A 25,011-nucleotide genomic window follows, 5' to 3' on the forward strand; every position below is an offset into this window, starting at 1 on the left:
TGATGGATTTGTTTTTAACCCTACGTGGAGGTGCTGAAAATTTAACTTGCAAGGCATGTACTGTACCATTGAGCTATAGCTCTTACTTTCCCCCCTAATCAAGGTTACATGAAAGAACGCTATTGCTGTTGCTTCTTCTCTTCAAAATAAGCAAATGAATAAGCCCCACCACCACCATGGAAGCATGAAAGCAAAATTATCTGACTAATCCGATCAGGAATTTGCTGAAATGAACAAAGGGTAGAAATCAAAACATAGTAACTGTCTTTGACTACCAACAGTTTATTTAATTCAGACGCAAATGTGCCTTGACTACATATCTCAAATGGATTTAGCATTCTTGCTTCTCCCTGCTTCTGGACTTCCTCTTTAAGAGTTAATTGCTGTGTTAGCCCTCATTTCAATATTGGGCCAACAAGGAAAGTTATTATAGCTCTGAGTCTGTGGATTTTATATATATAGGGTGGATGTTGGATAAGAGACAAATATAATTCAAGTCAAGAGCAATTAAGAGCTGACTTGATTTTTCTGGTTGACTGTCCTCGAGTCAACTCCAACTCATGGCAACCCTATGAATGAGGAAGCAAAGGTATCACTATGTCAGCCATCCATGTGGACAGTTTTGGATTTTGGAATATTTTGGATTTTGGAATTCCAGATAGGTGTGACATCTGTACACACCTCAGACCTATCATATTATCTTCTGTGAGAAAGGATCAGGCCAGCTGGGCAGCTGCTGTGTCTGAAGCTGTCAATAATTCAGTAACCTTGGAATCAGTGCTGCTTGAGCTGGAAACTGCAGCTGGTATTAAAAGAAGCAGGAGGTATTGCTCCGCTGGACAGGTACCGGTGGAAACATACTTTGGATGGCTGCCAGATTTACTATCAAGAACACTAAGCAGTAGTGACAGTTCATATAACTTGAATGGAAGCTGGGGGTTCTTGGGATCTATCTAATTTTCTTCAGGAATCCTTTGATCCATATTTCCAAGAGGTAGAATGTGGTCTTGAGTCATATCTGGTATGAGTTGACTTTTTGCAAAATAAACTGCTCTTTGACTTCTCTTCAAAACCAAGATGATTGTTATTATTGTGGAATTCAAATATATATAAGATCAGTATGTAGAGAGATCTTGTAACAACACCTTTGAGACTAACTGAAAGAAGTTAGCAGCATGACCTTTCATAGACTAAAGTCTACTTCTTGTCTAAATGCATCTGAGGAAGCAGACCTTAGTCTACGAAAGCTCATGCTGCCAGCTTCTTTCTTTCAAAAAACATGCAGGGGTAGCTGTGTTGGCCATTTAGCAGATCCAATCAAAAATCCACCAAACAGTGATACCATTATTGGCCAACCAAATGCATAATACATGTTGCAAGCTTTCGAAGCTTCACTGGCTTCTTCATTAAACAAGGTATTACAAACCAAACAGGAGAAAAAATTGAAGATATTAGTCACTAGCCTGTATTTTGCTGTTTCTGTTCTTAGATAATAATAATAATAATAATAATAATAATAATAATAATAATAATAATAATAATAATAATTTTATTTGTATACCGCCCTTCCTGTGATCAGGGCGGTGCACAGCAAATCAAAACAATACAATACATCAACACAGCAGATCAAAATAACAACAGTACAAATACAATAAAACTGTTAAGATGGTATGGAGGGGCATATCTTGCAGGCTGGCACCTCCTCCTTCTGGCTATGTGGCAACTGGGAGATTCTCAAAGTCCAGGAAATTTAACATCCATTTACATCTCAACAAAGACACTTCATTTGCAAGCTAATATGTCTCCATCTTTGTGAGGCCTCAGGCCCCTTTGTAGGCAGAAGACACTGGATTTCTCAAGAAGCCTCTATGCTTTTGCATCAAGGAAATAGTTGGTAGTGTTGAGGTAAAACATGCCAATCCAGTCCAAATTTAAGAAGAAGAAAAATGTTTTACCTTTGTTGGAGGTTGAAACCTCAAATAGGAAGCAGAAAGGATGCTATTTGGATTGCTAGAAGGTTTGGAATGAGAAATAAGTTGAATCATTGGTAGTAAAATGCATATCTTACTGTAATTATAGATATAAAGGCCAGTAGTCAACATAAAAATCTTGAAAATGAGTTGTTATGTTAAAATCCTTATTAATTTTTTTGCCTGCCCAGATTTGGTATTAGAAAGATGGTGTTTTTATTGAGTTGAGTCTCTTCAAGTTGTTTTCAATTTATATCAATGCTAAAGTGACCTATAATGGGGCTTTCTTGGCAAGATTTGTTCAGAGGGGTTTTTGCTTTTTGCCTTCTTCTGAGGCTGAGAAATTGTGACTTGTCCAAAGTCACCCAGTGGGTTTCAGTGGCTGAGCAAGGAATCAAACCTTGGTTTCTGGAGTCATATTCCAAAGCTCTAACCATACCCCATGTCCTAGAATTCAGTTGTATACAACACTTGGATTCTAGAGGTGAGTTATACTGGGAGATAATGGCTTCCGTATCAGTCGGGTGGTGAATCCTTGCCAGGTTTTAATCTGAACTATAAATGATCTGTTTAAAGTGCTGAACTCCATCTCTGAAATAGTACCTTGTATAGCCCATTTCAAGTTGAGACTAAAATTTGGGGTGGCTCCACTGCCTATTGACATGGAAGCCACCAGCTTTCCGTGCTGGGTAATTATTATTGTCTTGCTTTTATTCCTGACATACATGGGAAATATTTGTAACCAGCACAACTTTAAAGTGAGAGAACAGGGATGTGGCTTCCAAATAGATTAAATTATTCTTTTTCAAGAAAGCAAATACAGTATACATAACTATTCTCCATTATTTTGCTAATTTGTTTCCTTTTGCTTGTTTTTGCACCCCAGGCTTCAATTCTGGACTTGCATTCTGGAGCACTTTCTTTGGGAAAGCATTTTGTTAACATGTACAGGTAATATAGAATTGTGTCTTAGGTGCTATGCCCTTAGTACCACTGGTTTTCATGCTCTTAGCTTTTCAAGATATGTTCAGGATTTATAAGAAAAACAGGAGTCAGACTCTGCAGGTAATTGATGAACCCTTCAGCTGTTTTCTGTCCTTTTCAAAAAGAACATGTTGTTAAGCTGGGCCATTAGGAGATCAATAGACATGATACAGTCTTCCCCTTTGCTGGATCTAAGAGCTGGTCCATGTGCAGTTTAGATCCATAATACTGTTTTTAAACCAGAAATTAAAGTGTGTATCATTTTCTTTTTTTAAAGTGGTCACTTTTCCAAGATTGCTGGTTGCTCATTACAACTGTTTTTGTATTAGGCTTAATAACAGCCATCCTGAGACCCTCAACATTTTTGAAATAGTTGCATATTAAGAGAGTCGGCTCTTAATGCCAAGAAAATGTAAGTTGGAGCAAAGATTTATCTTGCATTTATTGTGATTTGTTTTTGTCTTTTGGTTTCTTACTCTTCCATCCTACTGCCTGGCCTCAGATACTTTGGTGACAAAATCCATGATATCTTTACAGAAGAAGATTTTCAGTTATATCGGTAAGAGAAAAGCAGTAATTTTTAATTTTATATTGTGCCTTTTCTATTTTTGCCTTTGAAGTACTTTCAAACCATTTGTAGCTCATCAGAGTAAAGGAGTATCTAAATCAGGAATGGGAATCCTGTGATGCCCCAGATATTTTTAGACCCCAATACTGTATTCCTCACCATTGGCAGACCTGGCTAAGGCTGCTGGGACCTGCGGTCCAACATCATTTGAAGGGCTGCATGATTCCCATGGATGATCTAAATGCAGGGTGCATTCCTTATTACATGGCAAACTGGAGTCCTTAATTCTGCACCACTGAAGATGTGGAACATTAGTAGTTTAACAAGCTATTACATGGCATAAGCAAAAGAAACTTGTGTTTAATGGAAATTGACAGCTCCACTTCAGTTAAATCACAGGTCACACTTCTATTGACCTAAGCAATCCAGAGCACAGTATGCCAGAAGCAAGCGAGCAGGTGTGCCTGTAGGGTAGGTTTACAGGGCAAATAGCTAAACAAGGTACCGTATTTTCTGGCATATAAGACGACTGGGCGTATAAGATGACCCCCAACTTTTCCAGTTAAAATATAGAGTTTAGGATATACTCGCCGTATAAGACTACCCCTCTTCCAAATAAAATGTTTTAAAAACCTCAGATTTGATTTCAATATGGTAATTTTAATTCAAATGCTTATGGCATGCAGGTACATAGCAGGAAAACTTGTTGTATACAAAGCCTGCTTGGATTGGACAGCTCTCCCTGCCTGCCCAGCCCTCCCTGTCTCCAAGATTTTCTTCTACCATACTTGTACAGCGGTTGCCACATACGGAGGGGATGTGGCTGCGGCTGTTTTTGAGCTCCCCCTACCATATGCGGCGACCGCAGATTCTCCAGTCTGGCTCAGAAGTTTCAGCACCTGCCCTATAAGACGACACCCGGCGTATAAGACGACCCCTGACTTTTGAGAAGATTTTCCTGGGTTAAAAAGTAGTCTTATACGCCAGAAAATACTGTACATGTTATTATCTGGGTTTACACCAATAAAACCACTGAAAAAAATTATTTGCTGAGTCCTTTAGTCTCACTGACACAAATAGTCAGATCTTACATGACCAAACCCCATTCATCTTATCATTAATAGAAATATCTCTGTACATATGTATGTAATGAGTATTACACTACAAGATGTGCAATTCTCCTTTAAAATAAGGTGCTCAGCCCTAGTATGCCTTTTTGTACTTTGAAAAAATTATTGTGGATTTCGTATTACTTCTGGGTTTGGTAAAAGGGTGTCATGTGGTTTTATGGGTTTCCTACCAGCAAATCTACATCTAAGGTTCGATAGTCTCCTGCTGCCTTAGTTGTGTATAGTGCTGACAAGATGTGAAATGTTACATTTACCTTCACAGGAAGAGCTGGAGAAAATCACATCTATGTCTAATATGTCTAGTTCTAGGTAGAGAATTCATTCTGAAAAGTTTGAAAATACGAATCTGAATTGTGGATTGATGTGAATTAACTTTTCATTTTGGAATATTGTCTTGGGGCATTGCTTTGCATCACAGAGTGTCTGCTTCATTACAGATGTAATCACAGGTATTGTTGCATAGAGTACAGTTTAAATTCTTAAAGGATTTCTCAGTGCAATGCAGCCATGAGATGGTCTTCAAAATGGTAGCTCAAGGGAATAGCTGGAGAGGAGTCTTATTGTCTGCTTGAATGGTTGGCTTGATTTTTGTGCAGATTGTGTGAATAGAAACCATAATCACTGAACAATATTTCAAAGAGATGGGCAAAATTTATCGAGAGAAAACAGATGAGATTTTAAAACTGATTTGCTCAGTTAAAATTATTTTCCTTCTGAATGAACTTCATTTCCCCCACTCTTCTTGAGTTGGTAAACCTGAAATGCAGGAAATGGCATTTTGGGTAACAATGTAAAAACATATTACTGTACTAATTCCTGTAATTTGAAAGTGGGCACTGTCAAAGATGCCAATTCTGTGCCAGTTTTTGTGGCAAGAAAACTTGGGTATAGAAATCTGGGGGTTCTGCTCAGACATCCCGCTGGTTGTGCCATCCTCCAGGATACTGTCAGGGGCTAATGGAGGGCTAACTGCCATCCTCTTGTTTTCCATCCTTCTTTTCCAACTGATGCTTGATATTCTGTGGGGAGGGCTTTGAGCATGCTCAGTCATCCTTGGATTGGGTCTTGGGGCAGGGCCCCTTAGGTTTGTGTTTGAAAATATGACTTGATCCTTCTGCAGACCTCTGAATGATACATCCTTTTGTTTTTCAGTAGCCCTGTTTTACATCCTTTTGAAATAGGATAACTGAATTAAGTATTAGAAAGAAATTACTGTTCGCTTATCTAGAACCTTTTACATAAACTAGTGGTTCCTCCAAAATTACATTGGATTATAAAAGTAAATGAGACCATTTTGGATATTCGGGGACCCTTTTCCCCCTCTGTTTTAATCATTGTAAATGAGGCTTTTCAGTGATGTTCCCAATTCCCTTAAGAGTATCCAAAGGTACTCTTAGGAAGTGGCTTTCTTTTTTAGCAGTTAATGCTGGTAGAGGTTATATTGGAATTTCAGACCCTGTCATAAATCTTTGAAAACATGGGATGCTAAATAAGATGTGATGTAGACTAAATAAACAGTGAGATGTGTCTAAAAATGTTATCAATGAAAAATGATACCTTCAGATAGGGAATGACTTGTAGACATGCTAGCTGGCTTTGAGGGAATAAGATCCAACAGCATTCTTGATCTAATAATTAAGAGATTGAGCACTGAACCTGGGGCCTTTTACACTACATAATTATAGTGCCATGATTTCACTTTAACTGTCATAGCAACATGCTATGGATTCCTAAGTTTTCCAGCTTAGAAAGGAGGATTTTCAGCCAGGGAGCTCTGGTGCCTACCCCAGCTACAGCTTGCAGGATTTATTGGCACGACAAAGTGGAATCATAACTGTTCTCCAGGGAGTTGATGGTAATGATGCAAACGAGACGGAGACTAGAGCGACGTTGGCAGAAGACTTGGAGTAAATGTGATCAAGCATGGGCTAAGGCTTATTTGAAAACCTACTCTGTGGCAATGCGGGCAGCAAAAAAATCATTTTTTGCTACCAGCATTGCATTTGCAAGGAGCTCACCAGCAGAGCTGTTCCGAGTGGTCAGGGGTCTTTTACACGCTCACCCTCAAGTAGAGGATGCAGACCATTCGGAGGCTCGCTGTGAAGAATTTGCACGACATTTTGCAGATAAAGTTGCTCTGGCTTGGATGCTACAGTTGATACAGTGTCAGTGGATGTAACCTTGGTTCGTGTCTGTCCAGTGTTAATGGATACTTTTCAACTTGTGCAGCCTGATGATATGGACAGGATCCTTGGAGAGGTAAAAGCCACCACATGTGTCTTGGACCCTTGTCCTTCTTGGCTTCTTAAACAGGCCAGAGGGGGACTGGCTGAGTGGGTAAAGGAGGTAATCAATGCCTCTCTACAACAAGGCAGAATTCCATCCTGCCTAAAGGAGGCTGTAGTGAGGCCTCTGTTAAAAAAGTCATCCTTGGATCCCACAATAATGAATAACTATCGGCCAGTGTCTAACCTACCATTTCTGGGCAATTTGGAATGTGTGGTGGCTTTCCAACTCCATGGGTTTCTGGATGAAACGGATTATCTAGATCCATTTCAATCTGGTTTCAGACCTGGCTATGGAACAGAGACAGCCTTGATCGCCTTAGTGGATGACCTACGCAGGGAACTGGACAGGGGGAGTATGTCCCTGTTGGTTCTCCTGGACCTCTCAGCGGCTTTTGATACCATCGATCAAACCCCATACCTCTCTGGGATGGGGCTTGGAGGTACAGTACTGTTCTGCAGTGGCTCCGTTTCTTCCTGGAGGGGTGAACGCAGGAGGTGGTACTGGGGGACTCCTGTTTGACCCCCTGGCCATTGACCTGTGGGGTCCCTCAGGGTTCTGTGTTGTCCCCTATGCTGTTTAACATATACATGAAACTGCTGGGAGAGGTGGTCCAGAGTTTTGGGGTGTGGTGTCATCAATATGCAGATGACACTCAACTCTACTACTCCTTCCCAGCTCAATCCAAGGAGGCTGTCGTGGTCCTAAACCAGTGTTTGTCTTCAGTAATGTACTGGAAGCGAGCAAACAAGTTGAAACTCAATCCAGACAAGACAGAGGTGCTCCTGGTCAGTCGGAAGGCAGATCAGGGAATAGGGATCCAGCCTGTGTTAGAGGGGGTCACACTCCATCTGAAGACATAGGTTCTCAGTTTGGGGGTACTCTTGGCTTCAGCTTTGAACCTGGAGGGCCAGGTCTCTGCTGTGACCAGGGGTGCTTTTGCAAATTTAAAACTTGTACGCCAGCTGTGCCCATTCCTTGAGAAGCCAGATTTGGCCACGCTGGCACATGCCTTGGTTACATCCCTTTTGGACTACTGTAATGGGTTCTACATGGGGCTGCCTTTGAAAAATGTTTGGAAAATTCAGCTGGTTCAAAGAGCTACTGCCAGGCTGTTAACAAGGGCAGATTACAGAGACCATACAGCGCCCCTGTTGAAACAGCTTCATTGGCTGCCAGTTTGTTTCCCAGCACAATTCAAGGTGCTGGTTATTACCTACAAAGCCCTACATGGCTCAAGTCCACACTATTTGGCAGACCATTTCTGCTGGTATCAACCAGCCCGGACTCTGAGATCCTCTGGAGAAGCCCTTCTCTCTGTCCCAACACCATCACAAACATGGTTGGTGGGGATGCGCGAGAGAGCCTTCTCGGTGGCTGCCCCTAGACTCTGGAACTCCCTGCCCAGGGAGGTTAGAACGGCTTCCTCCTTGATGGCCTTCCACTGGCAGGTGAAGACCTACCTGTTCACACAGGTGTTTAAAGAATTGCTATAAGGACAGGGTGGGATGTTGGACCAGTTTAAAAATTCTTTTTAATGTAAATTTTTTAAATGTTTTAATTGTACTTTTTTAAAATGCTGTGAAGCCGCTTTGAATCCGTGTCCTAGGAAAAGAGCGGGATACAAATAAATTTCATGCTATTTAACATTTACATGAAATCACTGGGAGAGATCATCCGGAGACACGGGGCGCGGTGTTATCAGTACGCTGATGACACCCAAATATGTTTCTCTGTGTCTCCGACTGATGCAGGGACCAGGGATGGCATCTCTCCTCTAGATGCCTGTCTGGAGTCAGTTAATGGGCTGGATGAGGGAAAACAGACTCAGCTTGAATCCAGAGAAAACGGAAGTACTTGTGATAGGTTCTCCTGGCCCAGGGAAGGAAATTTGTCCACCTGTCCTGAATGGGGTCACGCTCCCCCTGAAGGACTCTGTTCGTAGTCTGGGGGTGCATCTGGACTTGTCGCTCCACCTGACATCTCAGGTGGATGTGACAATCAGGAGCACTTGTTATCAGCTTTGGCTGATACGCCAGCTGTGACCCTACCTGGGCCGGGGGGACCTTGAAACGGTGGTACATGCTCTGGTGACCTCTCGGTTGGATTTCTGTGGGGCAACCCTTGTACCAAACCCGGAAGCTTCAATTAGTGCAGAACATGGCAGCCAGACTGGTCACTGGATGCCCCAGGACCAGTCATATAACACCTGTTCTACAAGATCTACATTGGCTGCCCATTCGCTTCCGGGCGCAATACAAGGTGTTGGTTATTACCTATAAAGACCTAAATGGCTTGGGCCCAGGGTACTTGGAGGACCGCCTCTCCCCATATAATCCGCCCCGCGCTCTCAGGTAGACCGGGAAGCAACTGTTGAGGGTTCCAGATACGAAATATTCTGTGACTGCACAGAGGGCATTTTCCAGCTCAGCCGCGCAGCTTTGGAACTCTCTTCCCGGTGAGCTCCGCTCAGTTACCTCCCCTGACTTATTTAGGAAGAGGTTAAAAACCTTCCTCTTTCAACAGGCTTTCTCCCAGACAATGTAATACCTGCTCTCTCCCCGCTGTACCGTTGCACCTGCACTTTAGGCTAGCTGTTGTTGTTATTTTAATCTGTAACTTTTTATCATGTTTTTAATTGTATTATTGTATTGTTCGGGTTTTTATATGATACTGTTTGTAAAATCGTACATCGCTGTACTTCTGTGTAACCTGCTTTGATCTATTAAGGAAAAGCGGGCAATAAACAGATTATTATTATTATTATTATTATTATTATTATTATTATTATTATTATTAAATAAATAAATAAATAAATAAACTGTATAGTGTGAAAATGCCCATGGATATTTCTGATTCATATCTTACCTGACCAGGTGCCCTTATCTGTGATTCATTAATATTACTGGATTGCATTATGCACACATGCTGACTCCTTAATATAAAGTAATTTGCATGCTCTGTTAAGATGTATTCATTGCAACAGGAGAGGCAGCTTACTTAAATTTGTATCATGGTACTTATATTACATTAAAGTGTCTTAACATTAAGTTGTCTTATCCTTTGCAGTGATGTGAGGCAGAGAATTCAACAAAAAATAGCCCTTGCTTTTGGTATCAGCTCCTCTTCCATGTATTTGACAAAGCCAACCTTCTTCTCAAGAATAAACAGCTCGGAAGCCAAGACTACTCATGATGAATATTGGCACCCACATATTGACAAGGTAATTGGGATACGGAAAGAAAATAATTCCCCCTCCACCCCCATTTTAATATCTTGCCTTTAATTGTAGTCTTTGGTCTAGCATAATCAAAGGCCTACACTGTGGTTATTGCATGACTATGCCAAGTTCTAGTGATTATCACTTTGGTGTTAATTAAAATTACCGGGAAGTAATTCCTACCGAGTTTAATGGGCCTTGAGTATGTGTATATATTATACCTTACCTGGCCCTACCATCTCCACATGACTTTATGCAACTCATGTTTTCCCCTCTTGGGTAGGATGCTACATGAGAGAATCACTGTGAAGACAACCTGCCCCCAACATTCACAATCCAAGCATCACCAACAAAATCATTCTTGCAATCAGTGCTACAGCCTGGAGGGCAGATTGCTATACCCCTTCCTTACTTTTGTTGGGAAAGGGAAAGAGGAATGGATCTGTCTCCGTGGGTATTTTTCAGCTCTTGGGTGCATTGACCAAGGGCTAGCTGTTTCACTTCCATGGCAAGGAAGCACCAACTCATTGTGGGAGGCTGAGTCCTTGCTATCTCCAGACAGAGAAAGGAAACAAAAGAGATATACTTTCTCTAGGAAGTATTAGGTTGTGAGAGTGCCTCCTGAGTGTACAGGATCACACTTGAAATTGCTGCTATTTTTAATTTTCCAGTTAATAATGTGGAAATTTAATGCTTCTGGCACAGATGTAAACTCAAGTCCACATGTGCGTGCCTGGGCTCAGATTGATATATCTTGTCATTTTCACCGGTTGTAAATGCTCTGTCAACTAATAAGGAGGTTCTGCTTTTCTCTATACATGAATTGGAAGAACAGTTTATATGAATATCTTTTAGCAGGCTTGCGTCTCTTTTTATTTTTGCACAGCGGTTAGTTACTGCAGGTCACGTAGGCATGTTTAATATGCTGATAGTCTGTGGCTGTAGGCCAAACTTGAAAATGTTGGTTTTTTTAGTTCAACTACTGGATAACCTCTACCCCTGTCTCCAACCAGCATGGCCAGACTGGAAGTTTTCTTCTAAAAAAGGGAAACATTTCCAAGCTCTGGCTTGTAAATTTTTTGTAAAGTTAATTGAAAGCACCAAAGTAGAAACAGAAAGGCAGTAGACCAGTAACCAAGCTACTGAGTAATTATATAAGAAAACCATAAACACTGCTTGAAAAAACATTGCCCTGATGAAGTATTTCCAGAATGTCATTCCTTACTTCAATAATAACTGTTCTTACAGACTTCATTTATAAAATGTGCTTAGAAACATTAACTGATTTTGCAATTCCATGCAAGTAGATTTCCCTCTGAAAACAAAACATTGACACTGTGCTGAAAAGTTATTTGTACAAATGCTTGGTTTTTATCTTGCATATAATAGCTGTGATGGATAGTGGACTTTTAGAGGCTGTAATAGCAGCATTTATTTTGTGCTACTTTAATGATGGAATATATAGAGTGACCCTTAGACCATCTCTTTGATCTTTAGACAGAAATGGCCTCATTCACTCCTTTTCTTGTTTTTTTAACAAGCTGTCTTTTGTGCCAGAAGATAACATGGCAGAGCAGTCTCAAAAGCAGATGTCTATTTGTGTAATTTCTCTCTTAAAACCTTCGAGTTAACTTTTCAGATGTGATTGGTCTTTATTGCCTGCTTTCTTTTGCTGAATATTTTTTTCTACTCTTCCGGGAAAATTTGGACTAGGTTAGCAACACAATTGTTTATTAATACAGCTATTTCCCAACAGAGCAAGCAACTTCCTTACAGGTTAGGTTGAGAGAGAATGACTTGCCCATTTAGTGAGACTATAGGGGACTTGACTTGAGTCTTCCTATCTCCAAATCCAGTACTCAAGCCTTTCACTATGCCATCTGTTAGGGAAGGCGAACAGTACTGTGTGCAAGAGGAAGTAAAGATTGTTTTAAGTGGCTAGGATTTTTCTTCTTTTGGCTTCCATGTGGCTGGTTTATTTCATCTTACTGTACTTTCTTCCTTAATTTGTTATTTTGCAGGTAGATGGGCAATGGTTCAAAGCTGTTGATTAGGGCCGTTCTGCACCCATGTGGATATCAAATTTTTTGATCTGGCTCAGCGATTCTCTTAAAAGGTGTCTTTAGATCCAAAGCTAAATGACAGAAACACATTTGCATTACTTGTTTGACTTTGTTGTTGTGTGCCTTCAAGTCACTTCGAACCTGAAGTGACCCTCAGGTGAACCTATCATGCATGGGTTTTGGCAAGTTTCTTCAGATGGGATTTACCATTGTCATTCTCTGAGGTTCAGAGGGTGTCACTTGCCCAAGTGGATTTACATGGCTGAGCCAGGATTTGAACCTTGGTCTCCAGAATCCTAGTCCAATGCTTAAACTAGAATTTTCTTAATAAAGAATTCTAGACTTTTAAACTACAGTGAGCTCTAGGTTCCTGTTTATTTTATTAGTGAACTGCTAGCAAATTCTTAAAACAGCTTACATTGTAACAGTTGTGTTCAAAAGGTCATTTAGCATCTAAAATATGAAACTGACCTATACAGGAACAAAAATCAATTTTTAAGAGAAATGCTATGTTGTTTGCTTAGTAATATATTTAAAGAGCTCTGATATATTGAAAAGTATCAGCACATTGTACAAGTATAAAGGAGAGGTTGTCAGCTGTGTCCTACAGAGAAAAATATTGCAGAGGATTTGAAAAGAATGCCACAATGAATGGATTTTATCGCCTAGGATTATTTCAAGGTTGCTTTAACAGTAACCATGAATATGATTTGGCCATTCTGTTTGCAGCTATCAACTGTTCCTGAAGTGGAAAAAATATTTATCAAATCCAGCCACATATTCAGATGTGCTGCAAAGATAAAATGAAAGGATAAACATGCAAAAATAATTCTTGGAAATGAGAGGAATTATGGCATAATATTTGTAAACTGTAGGTTAAAAATTATTCAAATATTTGCACAGTGGAGAGGGAAGAGGTATTACATACTCCATGTTTTAGATCTATGTGTGCTGATTATCTTCCATCTGCTTATCATCATTCCCCTTCACAGTGCTAACCCTGTATGGATGTGAGTATGGATGTGAGTTTGGGCATGAGTCACGCACCTTTCAACCTCTTCTTTTTTCAACTCTTCTTACGTTAGCTCAGCCAGGTGCATGGAAGCCTCCTCCTGCTGTTCAGCCTTCCATATCTAGGTAGCCTCCAAACCACTACCTCTGCCACCTCCTTTGCCTTCCCTTTGCAAGTTACTTGGTAAAGCATGATCCAAATGGTTTAAGCAATGTAGAGATGAAACATTGTCCTTGAAGGTGCAATTAGGAAATCAAATCCAGCCCAACAGTCCAGTTAAAATAATTCCTTAAGTTAAAGAGTGATAGGAAAGTGGACACAAAGGGTGTAGGTACAATAAATCAAGAAACAAAACTCTAAACCAGCAATGGTGGTCTGTCTAAGCCAGGGATGGAAATCATAAAGCCCTCCAGATAATCTTGCACTGCAAATCCCACCAGCCTTAGTCAGCATAGCCTATGGTGAGGAATTCTGGAAGCTGAATTCCAACAGTATCTGGAGGGCCACATGTTTCTCTCCCCAGCTCTAAAAGCCTACAGTGAGTAAAAGCTGAGATCAGCTTTAGGGTCCTCTCATTGGCATTCTGTGTGGCGGTGACTTGAGAGAGAGAGAACTTGAAGAAAGCATTCTACCAGGTTTTATGCTGTTTCTTCTATGATATTAATGAACCACCACTGAATCCTCAGCCAGTGTGTAAGAGGTTAATGTTGGCAGGTGACAGTCAAGAAAGAAGATAATTAATGCCCAGGCTACTTTAAGAAAGTGGGAAGTGGGCAAAGAAGAAGCAAAACACTTTTTGTCAGGCAGCTGTGTGTAGCTGAGGGATACAGAAGGGACATGACAAATGGAGGCTGCTGTTTTATCCACAATAAAGAAAATTAAAAGAACAGCCATGTCAGATTCTGGGCAGTCAGGACAATCTTTAACATTATTGAACTCAAGCTTAAGGAACAATTTAAGAAGCAATGAAACCATGAATCGCTCTGTAATTGCACTAGTCCTGAAGTACTAGTGAATAATTTTAATTAATTTTGACATTTGTATTTATGAGCAGTAGCGTTTGATTTGATAGTTCACCTATTTCCCTCCTCCTCTCTTATAATAGAGAGTAGGATTCAATTGTCTGTCTAATACTCTTTAAATATTCTTCCAGCTATGAAAGAGCTTTTATCTGAGAATGGTTTCATATGTCTGGCAATTATATGTAATGTCAGGGATGATGGGAGTTGTAGCTCTTCACCTCTGGCTCTAACTCACCACCTTGTTATGCAGCGGAGCTGACCAGCTTTGGTCAGTGGTTAATGTTTTCTTCCAAAGCAGCAGAGTTTCAGAGAATAGGCTGAAGACCCTGACAAACTCTCCAAGCTTTCTCACTCTTCTTCCTCAGAAGTCTCCAAACTTCTCCAGGATCCTGCTGGCTCTTGTATCTTCACTCAAGACACCAGACAACTCAGTAGTCTTATATAAAAGATCTACTTTATTCTACTATATACAAAATACTATATGCCCTACAAATCACAGTCTCTACAATCTCCAAAACACTCCAACTATCCACAACTACCCACAAAATACATAGGCAAACATAGCAATTATTATAGCCATTGTTAAACACCACCCACTTAGTCAGTTTCCACCCAGTGGGCGTGTACACTCATTTTGATTGGTTCACATAGTTCAACCCATACTTAAGAATTTCATCATTTCACCTTGTACACTTAATGAATCTCAGGTGCTTCCAATTGTACATTCTATAATTCTGTCCTTGACATTCAAGCCTTCTAAATTACATTAGCTTTTTCACCTGTGTGGCTTCTTAATTGCTCTTGCTTAGTCACTGTGACTTTCACATACATGTTTTATTTCTTCTACTGTATATCCCATGTTGCATTTTCCTTAACATGTAATGACCTAGGAACTGATTGTATTGGATAAAATGGAATCAATATTTTCTTTCTTAGTTGGTTACATGGTCCACTCCTTCCTTCCCGAAATTCTTTATTCTTCTGTACATATTCTTTTTTTCTCACACAACTGCCACTCTTTATACTTCATGTGAGACACATCAGGCTTTTGAATATCATGAGAAGTTGAGATGATCCCAGAGCTTGGAACATTAAGTTGGAAAATTAATTTGTTAGTATTAACATTAATATTAATTCATTATTTATACTTACTGGAATTCATTGTTTTGTTTTCTCTATTAAATCTTGAATTGTGTTCTTCGTTGAATCAACTTTGATTCATTAATTAAAACATTTGTTTTCAAAAGCATTACAGAGAATGGTGGTCATTTGGAGTAGTTCTGGTAACTGGCTCCTTCAAAAGTGCTCTTTGAACTTCTAAAGTTGCATTCTCCACAATCTGGCACTTTTCCCCAGGTGGACTACAAAGCCCTTTATAAAAATGTTCTGGGGATGTGGGACATCCAAGATGTCTGGAAAGTGTCAGGTTGATCATATCTTAATAACCTGTTCAGTTCAGTTTTTGTCACTGATCTACATCTCTCTATCCCCTTCTCTCCCCACCCCACATCCCCAGCAGTCCAATACTGGGAGAAAGGCAAGATATTACTAATTGATCAAACATATACAGATTTCATTCATTTTTCAAACATCTTATTTGTTAAATGCTAATAAAGAATGGCATGTTTATTTCAACTAGAGAATACTCATCCACTCTCTGTCTACAAAGATCAGTCAGAGAATCAAGAGTATAAAAGCATGTCTCTAACAAGCTCACTGTTCTTGCTATCCGTATTTCCTTAATACTGTGGAAATAGACCAAGTCTATGGCTCCATCTGCACTACAGAAATAAAGCAGTTTGACACAGCTTTAACTGCCTTGGCTCAATGCTACAGAATTTTGTGATTGTAATTTTGTGAGTTTAGCCTGCTCCTTCTGATGCCACAACAAACTATAAATTCCAGAATTCCATTGGATGCAGCCATGATATTTAAAAGTGTTGTCAAGCTGCATTATTTCTGCAGTGTAGATGCGGCCTATGAAAGCTTATGCTACAACTTCTTTCTTTCAGTTAGGGGCTAAACAGACAGCCGCCTCTGTCTTTGCCAGATCGGGGGCATGGCAACTACATGCCACAATCTCGATCTGGCCTTTCTATGGCGCAAAAAGGAGCCATGAAATGCAGAAAGTGCCCCCATAGATGCTGGTGCCTCAGCTTTTTGGCACCCCTTTGGTGCTGCATCATCTAGATGCAGTGCCAGAGGAACGCAGTGATGCCGCCTGCCGTGTGGTGGGGCATGTGTGTCCCACCAGCATGGGTGTGCGTCGTATGGACACCAGGCCCCCACTCCGCCCCAATGCCAGTCTTTGATGCCGGTCTGTCAGGGCTGTTAGTTTCAAAGGTGATACAAGATCTCTTTGCATTCTGATCTTCCAGACTAACATGTCTATGATTCTAAATTCTCCCTTAATATTTGTTTTTGAAGATCTCTTAAACTGTCACTATAGGACTAATGAAATAAAGTGATATTTGCTGAACATTTTGTTGTCTGTTTCTCATGACCCAGGTGAAGGATTTGCAGCAGTGAATCAAAGGAGTCCAGGGATTGATGAATAAATGACTCTTGAAGCAACTCAAAACATTAACTCTGGCAGCCTTGCTTTGCTGATGTCCTGCAGTCAAGCTCTTACACTTTCTCTCCCATCATCTAAAAAAAAATGAGCTTAACTCAAAACAAACCTCAAAGCATGTAATGCGCTGAGGCAGGGGGTCAATGAGGAGCAGAATGGCAAGGGGAGAAGGAGGGAGAAGGAAATGGGACGAAAAAAGTTTTTTTCTTCATCATCCGCATGTTCAGTACTTGGTGAGCAATAAAATGGAAATAAAAAAGTACAAAAGGGTTAATAGCAGCTCACTCCAATTAATATATAAAGCCAGAGAATAAAATTAATAAAAATTAGAGGATGAGAATCAAAGAGGCACAGAAAGGGGGATACATTACTGCCTCAGGGCTTCCTGCAATGTATACATTATATACACACCATCATTCCATTCTGTCACTATTTTCTCTCTTCTCCAATCCATGAGACATGCAGGAAAATAGAATAGCAAGCCAGTACTGAGCTAAATGATATATTGCTTCTAGTCCTAATACTTCTTCTCATGAGCCCTCTTGACTTATTGTATTCACTCCACTCTCTAATGAATTCAATCCATCTAAATGAATTAATTGGTTAAAGTATAGGAATAATTTCAGTGCTAATAAGTAATCTATAGGTTTCAGATACATTGGGGGAAAAATCTAATGAATTTACAGTTCAATGAATTAATTAACCGTTTTCCCCCAAGCAGAGACCAGTCCAGAAGAATGTTAATCCTTCTTCCCCATACCAAGAATAAATATTTTCAGTTGTAAGGTAAACACATAGAAGACAAGTGTGCTTCTTCCCTCCTTTTAGATGCTTCCATTGTCTTGCTTGCTTGAGTATCTGTCCACACATCTTCCTGAAGCTGGCAGCCAAATGACAGTTCTTAAGGAGTTGGAGTTTGTGAAAGGACTACCAGTTGCAGGCCGCTATACTGTCATTCTTAACAGAAGCTAAATCAAGGCAATTGTAAATGGGATTGAAAATACGATTGTTCCAAAATATTTTTGTCATTGGATGTTGACAATATGATTGTCAGTGGATGTTGGGTCTTCAGAAACACTTCTGAATGTATCTCAAATATTTTGTAGACCCAATGCCTTAATCCAATAGTTATTTCCAACAGACCCATTACATTAATGGGAACTTGGTAAGTCAACACGTATGCAAGTTCCATTGATTCCATGTCTCTATTTTATTTTGGGGACTAACAGTTAAATTTAAGATAACAAATCCCACAAAGTTTAAAATGTTTGGCTAGATAAAAATTTGAAGACCACCTCTACCTGTATTCTAGGACTCTGCAAGAGTGTATGTGAATGTTTACACACACTTCACTTTTAAATACTTAATCTATTTGTCAGACCAGTTCTTGGTATCTTTTCCCCAAGATGTGATTCAACAAAGTTGGACAAGTTTGGTTCTCAAAAAAACCCTATACCTCTTCAGTGTTGTTGCAAACCAGTGTAATATTCTCTTCTTTAAGGAAGCATTTAAACAAAAACAAAACAAAAACAAAACAAACAAACAAACAAAAAAACACCCAACTCTCATGTTTCTGAAATAAAATGTCTATTGAATTTAGGAGATCTTTCTGTTTTCTTCCTAGGTGACCTATGGTTCCTTTGACTATACGTCACTGCTTTATCTGTCTGATTACACAGAAGACTTTGGTGGTGGGCGGTTTGTCTTTATGGATGAAGGTGCAAATAGGACTGTAGAACCTCGAGCAGGTAAAGTTGTGCAGGTCTCAGTATCCTATATTGATTCTTTAATATTTATGCTGAAGATAACTATACATCTGGTTCTAAAGGGATCTTGTAGCATCTTTGATACTAACTAAGTGAAAGAACATATAGCATAAGCTTTTGTAGACTTGGTCTACTTCCTCACATGCATGATGTGAACTGGTGCTCAGGAAAGACCTTTATAATCAGACTGTATGAATAGCCATAGAAATGCAAAATGTCTGGGTATAGTGATGAGGTGACAAGTTCAGTTTTAACTTTGGTTGTTAAGGGACAAGGGCAAGAGGAAAGATGTGGCCTTGAGCTCAAAGATGCTACAAGATCCCTTTGCATACTGATATTTCAGACTAGCATGGCTATGCCTCTGAATTCTATACAGCTGGTTGTTTCTGCTGTTGAGTATCTGTCTAGTATTTTATTCCTCCTCTCCCCTGTTTTCAATATTCACCACTGAGATACTGGTAGAGGTCTGTGAGCTCTCTCTCTCTCTGCTTTAAATAGAGACAGCTTTTTATTGCTCTTTACAAGTGCATGCAGACTCTTCCATTTTCTAAAATGTCATTCTTGTGGGTAGGGGACAAAAGGAAACAGCATAAGATGCCACAGGAAATATCTTGAGGAAGTATGTCAAAGAGTATTATATACTATGTGTGGTATTGTACACTTAGTGTACAAACTATTAAATCTGTGCCACTTTGTCAAGGATGCAGCTCTCAGGTTAGTTGTTAGTTGCCTGTATGTTTTGAAATGATCCAGCCAACACATGGTGGGTTTCCATAGGTTGATGGCCTTCAATACTCCATTGAACTATCCTAGTTATATGGCACTAAGGAAGAACAGATCATTTAAATGAGTACGGTGAAAGCTGTTCTCTCTTGTCTTCAGTTATCTAAACTATCCATATATCCCCATGCATCTGATGAAGTAGACATGAAAGCTCATGCTACCAACTTCTCTTTTTCAGTTAGTCTCTAAGGTGCTACAAGATCTCTTTGCATACTGATTTTTCAGACTAACACAGCTATATATTTTAATTGTATCTACTGTATATGTGGATTTGTCATTGCATACTGCTTAGTATGTATTCTTATCTGCTGAGCACAGACAAAAGAGAACTTTTCTTGAAAGGAATCCCAGTCCAAAGACCAGTTCCTTTTATAGTGTGAGTTCTATATAGGTCATACCTATATAGTTTTCATTAACCATTTCTGGCTTTGAATAATTTCTTTTTAGGGAAAGCTGGTGCTTAGAAATGAATAAAGGACTCAGATGATACCTTTTCATAGAGCAGAATTATTGCTTCTAGTCTCCAGGAAATTATTTCAGGAGCATCTTGTTCAGGACTGATGTTTAACCCCCCCCCCCCCCACCCCCATTTTTGGAGGAAAGTATAGATGTTTATTTATTTCTGGCTTTCCTCAAAAACTGAGACTCAGAGCCGCTTACAAAAATTAAAACAAATTCAGATAAATGATTAAGACCTAAGAAAAATTTACTGTTAAAATGTGATTAAACTATACTGTTACAATAAAACCATTAAAACAAATGTATTGAAAAGAAAAAAAAGATGAAAAGCAGTATAGCATCATGCAATTAAATGCAGTCAATTCCCTTAGATTTGTTGGAATAGAAACGTTTTTGCCTGCTGAAAGAAGGTATCCGTGGGGTGGTGGTGGTCCAGAACGGATTCCCACAGATACTGAGGGCCAACCGTATTTTGTTTATTTAGTGTACATATTTTCATTCACACAATCATATATATTAAGATTTTAACACTTTGTAGGGACAACCTGGAGAATACTGGCATTCTCACTGGGTTGGAAACAGAGTTTGAGGGGGTTGCTTTCACCCTATGAAAGATATGATACAACACTTTAATCACTCCAAGCAATTATGTTTGTATATCCTGTTACATCTAGAAGGCACACATAATAATATTTATTTATTTATACATACATACATTCCTGCCTCTCCCAAATGGATCGAGGCAGGATTACAACCCATAAAATACATACAAAAACACATCAATAAAATACAATAAAAATAATTACATTAAAACTAGCTCATCATCATACAGAGATGTACTTTTGAGAGTATTTTATGAATAGCTGTAAAACTAATCTGAAATGTTGTTATCCTAAAAATGAAACCTTAAAATGATTGTAAATATTAAGATTCTACCAGTAAAAATAAATCTTTGGTAACTGAATTGTGAAAAATATGTATTAAGCTTATAGCGAGGATGAGTGCCCTTTTTGGGGGGTGAAGGTGGAATCGCATGATTAAACTGAGTCTCTCTGAGGCTGTATCTGCACTGAAGAAATAATCTGGCTTGACTGCCATGGCTCGATGTTATGGAATTCTGGGAATTGTATTTCCTAGCTTCTATAGCATAAAGCCATTGCAGTTAAAGCAGTGTCAAACCAGATTAATTCTGCAGTGTGGATGCAGCCTGAGTCTCAAATTGATATAAATCAAACCCACCCTGGTTGAATGTGGTGTAATTAGCGCAGAATGGGGAAGAGCTGAATGCCACTCTTTCAAAATGGCCTTTTCAAGCTCTTCTGCTTTCCTTCTGCAACATATGTGCAATGTGAAGCACCAACAAACTATTGATCTTTTTTTTTAAAAAAAAGAAGCAGGCTGTTTGATTATCTTTTGCCTTTCAAATGCTTGGGGAAAATGAGATAATAATGCTTCCATACCAGAGTCCCATTATTTTTCCTTAATGCTGGTAGCTGAAATCATAGTAATAAATGGTGCAGAAACAGTGTCTGTGATCCTTTTCAAGTTTGTAGATTTCTTATGCTTTGATGAAGAAGGCGCCTTTTCTGAGTTGTTCCCTGGGTAATAGTGATATGGTTGTTTTCTCAGCAAATGTTTATCAGCCAATGGTGGAAATAACATCTACTTTTGTTGTTATTTTTCTGCCGATATGCTTCTTTGGAGCTACAGAGAGAAACTTATATTTGAGCTGTAAGACCTCTAGATCTTGTACCTTTTTCTGTTTTTCTATATCATGTGATTAACAGATGCATTAATATTTATTGTACATATTTTATTAAACCTGATTAGCTGTGGAGTTAAAAGAACACAAAAGTGTAATTAGGGGGATGCTTAAAATGGAAGTTAGTTCTTACAAAAATATTGTAACATGAGCAGAGGTAAGGAGATTGTTTGGCATTAGAGAGAGTTTTGGATTATATTTTGTGTTGGATTAACTAATATTTTGTATGATGTAATGTTAATATAAAGATATATAAAGTTTAAAAATTATTTCTCAGAGCATTTAATGAATTGTAGATGGTTGTGGCAAATATAGGATGGGTCCTATATGCAGTACATTACTTATTTATCTTTAGGATGGCATTTTATTACTAATTAAGATAACAAATAGGTGTCAATTTAAAAGGAATGGACATAAAGTGTGCTTTGATATTCTAAGAAGGGTGGTTTAGAAGTTTTGATTAGGGAAAAATCAGTAGAGATATACTTTAAAAAGACTGGAAACCTTTTATAGATTGTTTGAAAAAACAAAACATAATTTGAAGTGGAAGGCTTTCATGGCTGGCATCTATAGTTTTTGTGAGTTTTTCATAGAATCATAGAATCATAGAGTTGGAAGAGACCACAAGGGCCATCCAGTCCAACCCCCTGCCATACAGGAAATCTCAATCAAAGCATACCCGACAGATGGCCATCTAGCCTCTGCTTAAAGACCTCCAAAGATGGAGACTCCACTACACTCCGAAGGAGTGCGTTCCACTGTTGAACAGTCCTTACTGTCAGGAAGTTCCTCCTAATGTTGAGGTGGAATCTCTTTTCCTGTAGCTTGCATCCATTGTTCCGGGTCCTGTTCTCTGGAGCAGCAGAAAATAAGCTTGCTCCCTCTTCAATATGACATCCCTTCAGATATTTAAATAGGGCTTTCATATCACCTCTTAACCTTCTCTTCTCTAGGCTAAACATTCCCAGCTCCCTAAGTCGTTCCTCATAGGACATGTTTTCCAGACCCTTCACCATTTTTGTCGCCCTCCTTTGGACACGCTCCAGTTTCTCAATGTCCTTTTTGAATTGTGGTGCCCAGAACTGGGCACAACATTCCAGATGGGGCCTGACCAAAGTAGAGTACAGTGGCACTATTACTTTTCGGGCTATGTGGCCATGTTCTAGAAGATTTTCTTCCTGACGTTTCACCAGCATCTGTGGCTGGCATCTTCAGAGAATGCTTTGCCTGGAAAAAGTCCAGGCAAAGCATTCTCTGAAGATGCCAGCCACAGATGTTGGTGAAACGTCAAGAAGAAAATCTTCTAGAACGTGGCCACATAGCTATTTTATACCATATTAGTTTTCAAAGCCAACTATTATCAAATCATGTTTTGTGGGTTTTTCAGGCTATCAGATGTGTATAAAATAATTTATTGAGAGAGGAGCAATGCTATATTAATTACATAGGCGGGGTACAGACCGCCGCTTTGCGGCAGTCTGCCGCCGCCACCGGTAGGTCCGTGGGGGAGCCGGAGCCTTCAGACGGCACGGCTCCCGCGCGGACCGAAAAAGAAGCTCCAAAATGGAGCTTCTTTTTGAGTCGCGTTTGTGACGTAGCAAGGCGCCAGGGGCGCACTCGCTACGTCATAAAGGCTGCGACACGTACGGACGCTCAGCGTCCGATACGTAAAGATGGCGGCGCCCGTATGAACAGGGCGCCGCCATCTTGTACGTATTCAATACATACTAGGGTTAGGGGGGTGCGGAAGCACCGCCCCTTCCTAACCCTAGTACGTATTGTATACGTACTATTTGGCGGTCTGTACCCCGCCACAGTTTATATATATTTCTGGGTATTTTTTTTCCCTTTCACTTCGCTGGTCAACTGTTTTCTATTTCTTTTCTTTTATGTGAATTTTTATTGTATGTAGAAATATATATATATATATATATATATATATATATATATATATATGTAACACACTCCGGAGCAATATTTTACTACTCAACATAGGGAATATTGCTTTGTTATTAAGGAAGATGTACAAGCTGATTGGAAATTGAACTGGGTTTTAAAAACAATTCTTGGATATGGGTGTAGAAAGGAGAGTGCTAGGTACAGCTCTTCCTCCCATTAGTGCAGAATGATGGAGAAGGCCTGGGTGTGGGATGGAAATGGATAACTCAGTTAGATCACAAAGATCATACTCAAACCCATTTGGATTTTGGAATACAGCTGTAATATTCATAATTAATTAATTTAAGAAATAGATTAAAAGTCAAAAGCTTTAGTTTCAGTGCTCAAAAATGTTCTACGGCCTTACTGATGGGGGGGAATAGTTCACTGGCAACAGAAATTGTGCTGCCTTTTCCTATGTTGCTGATGACAAGAACTGTAGAACTGATGGACAGAGTGTACGGGAGTGTTTTGAAAGGGGATAGTCAAGAGGAAGCTCTAGATTAACTCCCAGCTATGTGTAGCTAGCAGCTAGGATGGCATGCACACTAAATAAACTTTAGCAAGGAGAGCGCAATGAATTATTTTGATGATGAATTTTATTTATATACCCCTTTCCTGTAAAACAGGATTACTACACAGGAGGTTGAAATAGGAAGAACAACTACTAGAGTGCCGGTGGAAGAAAATTTAGGAGAAATTGGATCATAATTGAGACCTATTCCTATGTGCTGAGGGGAGCCAAGAAAGCTTATTTTGTTTTGACTCTCTCTCTAGAAAAGGGCTGCAAGAATTATTATGTTTCTCCTTGATTCTCTCCCATTATCTAATGGTTATCAAACTGCACATTTCTAGAGGCCTGCCCTTCTGTATTCAGCTGTCTTTCCTATGATCTTCATTTGGTTTCAGGTGAAGACTTATAAATGAAATGAAGATCTGTTTGAAATAAATGGGTAGCATTTACTTCCCCTTCTATAGGTGCTTAGCTCATTTACTTAATTCTCTTCCTTTACAAACTTGGTCTTTGTAGCTGAAATGCTTTAATGCTGGAGCTTGTCCTCACACTTGGTAAACTATTTAAGTCTCTTGCAGCATAAAAAAGAGGAGGGGAGGGGTGGAAAAATTTCTCACCCTTAATCTCATCACTACGTACTGCATCTGAAGAAATGAGTTTACATCCTTGAAAGTTCATACTTATATAAAAACCAATCTTAAAGGTGCCACATTTCCTTTTTCCTATCCCTTCCTCCTTTTTATAATCAGCAAGCTAGACTCCCTCACAAGCCTAAGCTACTCTTATGATACTAGTTTGCTTCTCCCAACTGCAGAAGCAACAAATTATATTAGAAGACATCTGCTATTTTGAAGCACTTAAGAAGTGGCAAACCATCAGAGATGGAGAACCTTCAGCCTATCGGCAATGTGCAGCCTGCGGAGGCTTACCATCCAGCCTCCTGCAAGTTTACCTAGGCCCTA

General features: G+C 39.6%; 1 protein-coding gene across 2 annotated transcripts in view; it reads left to right on the top strand.

Annotated features, from left to right (window-relative positions):
• The window catches only part of OGFOD3 (2-oxoglutarate and iron dependent oxygenase domain containing 3), a 54,449-nt gene that overhangs the window by 16,643 nt on the left and 12,795 nt on the right, over nt 1–25,011 (top strand). For both annotated transcript variants that reach the window (XM_042448129.1, XM_042448130.1), the window contains exons 5-8: nt 2,857–2,921; nt 3,457–3,513; nt 10,008–10,161; nt 18,452–18,575. In XM_042448129.1, the coding sequence (XP_042304063.1) occupies nt 2,857–2,921; nt 3,457–3,513; nt 10,008–10,161; nt 18,452–18,575 (400 nt within the window). The remainder of the gene's footprint in view (nt 1–2,856; nt 2,922–3,456; nt 3,514–10,007; nt 10,162–18,451; nt 18,576–25,011) is intronic.

This window comes from Sceloporus undulatus, chromosome 2 (genome assembly GCF_019175285.1).
Source record: "Sceloporus undulatus isolate JIND9_A2432 ecotype Alabama chromosome 2, SceUnd_v1.1, whole genome shotgun sequence".
Classification (NCBI taxonomy): Eukaryota; Metazoa; Chordata; class Lepidosauria; order Squamata; family Phrynosomatidae; genus Sceloporus; species Sceloporus undulatus.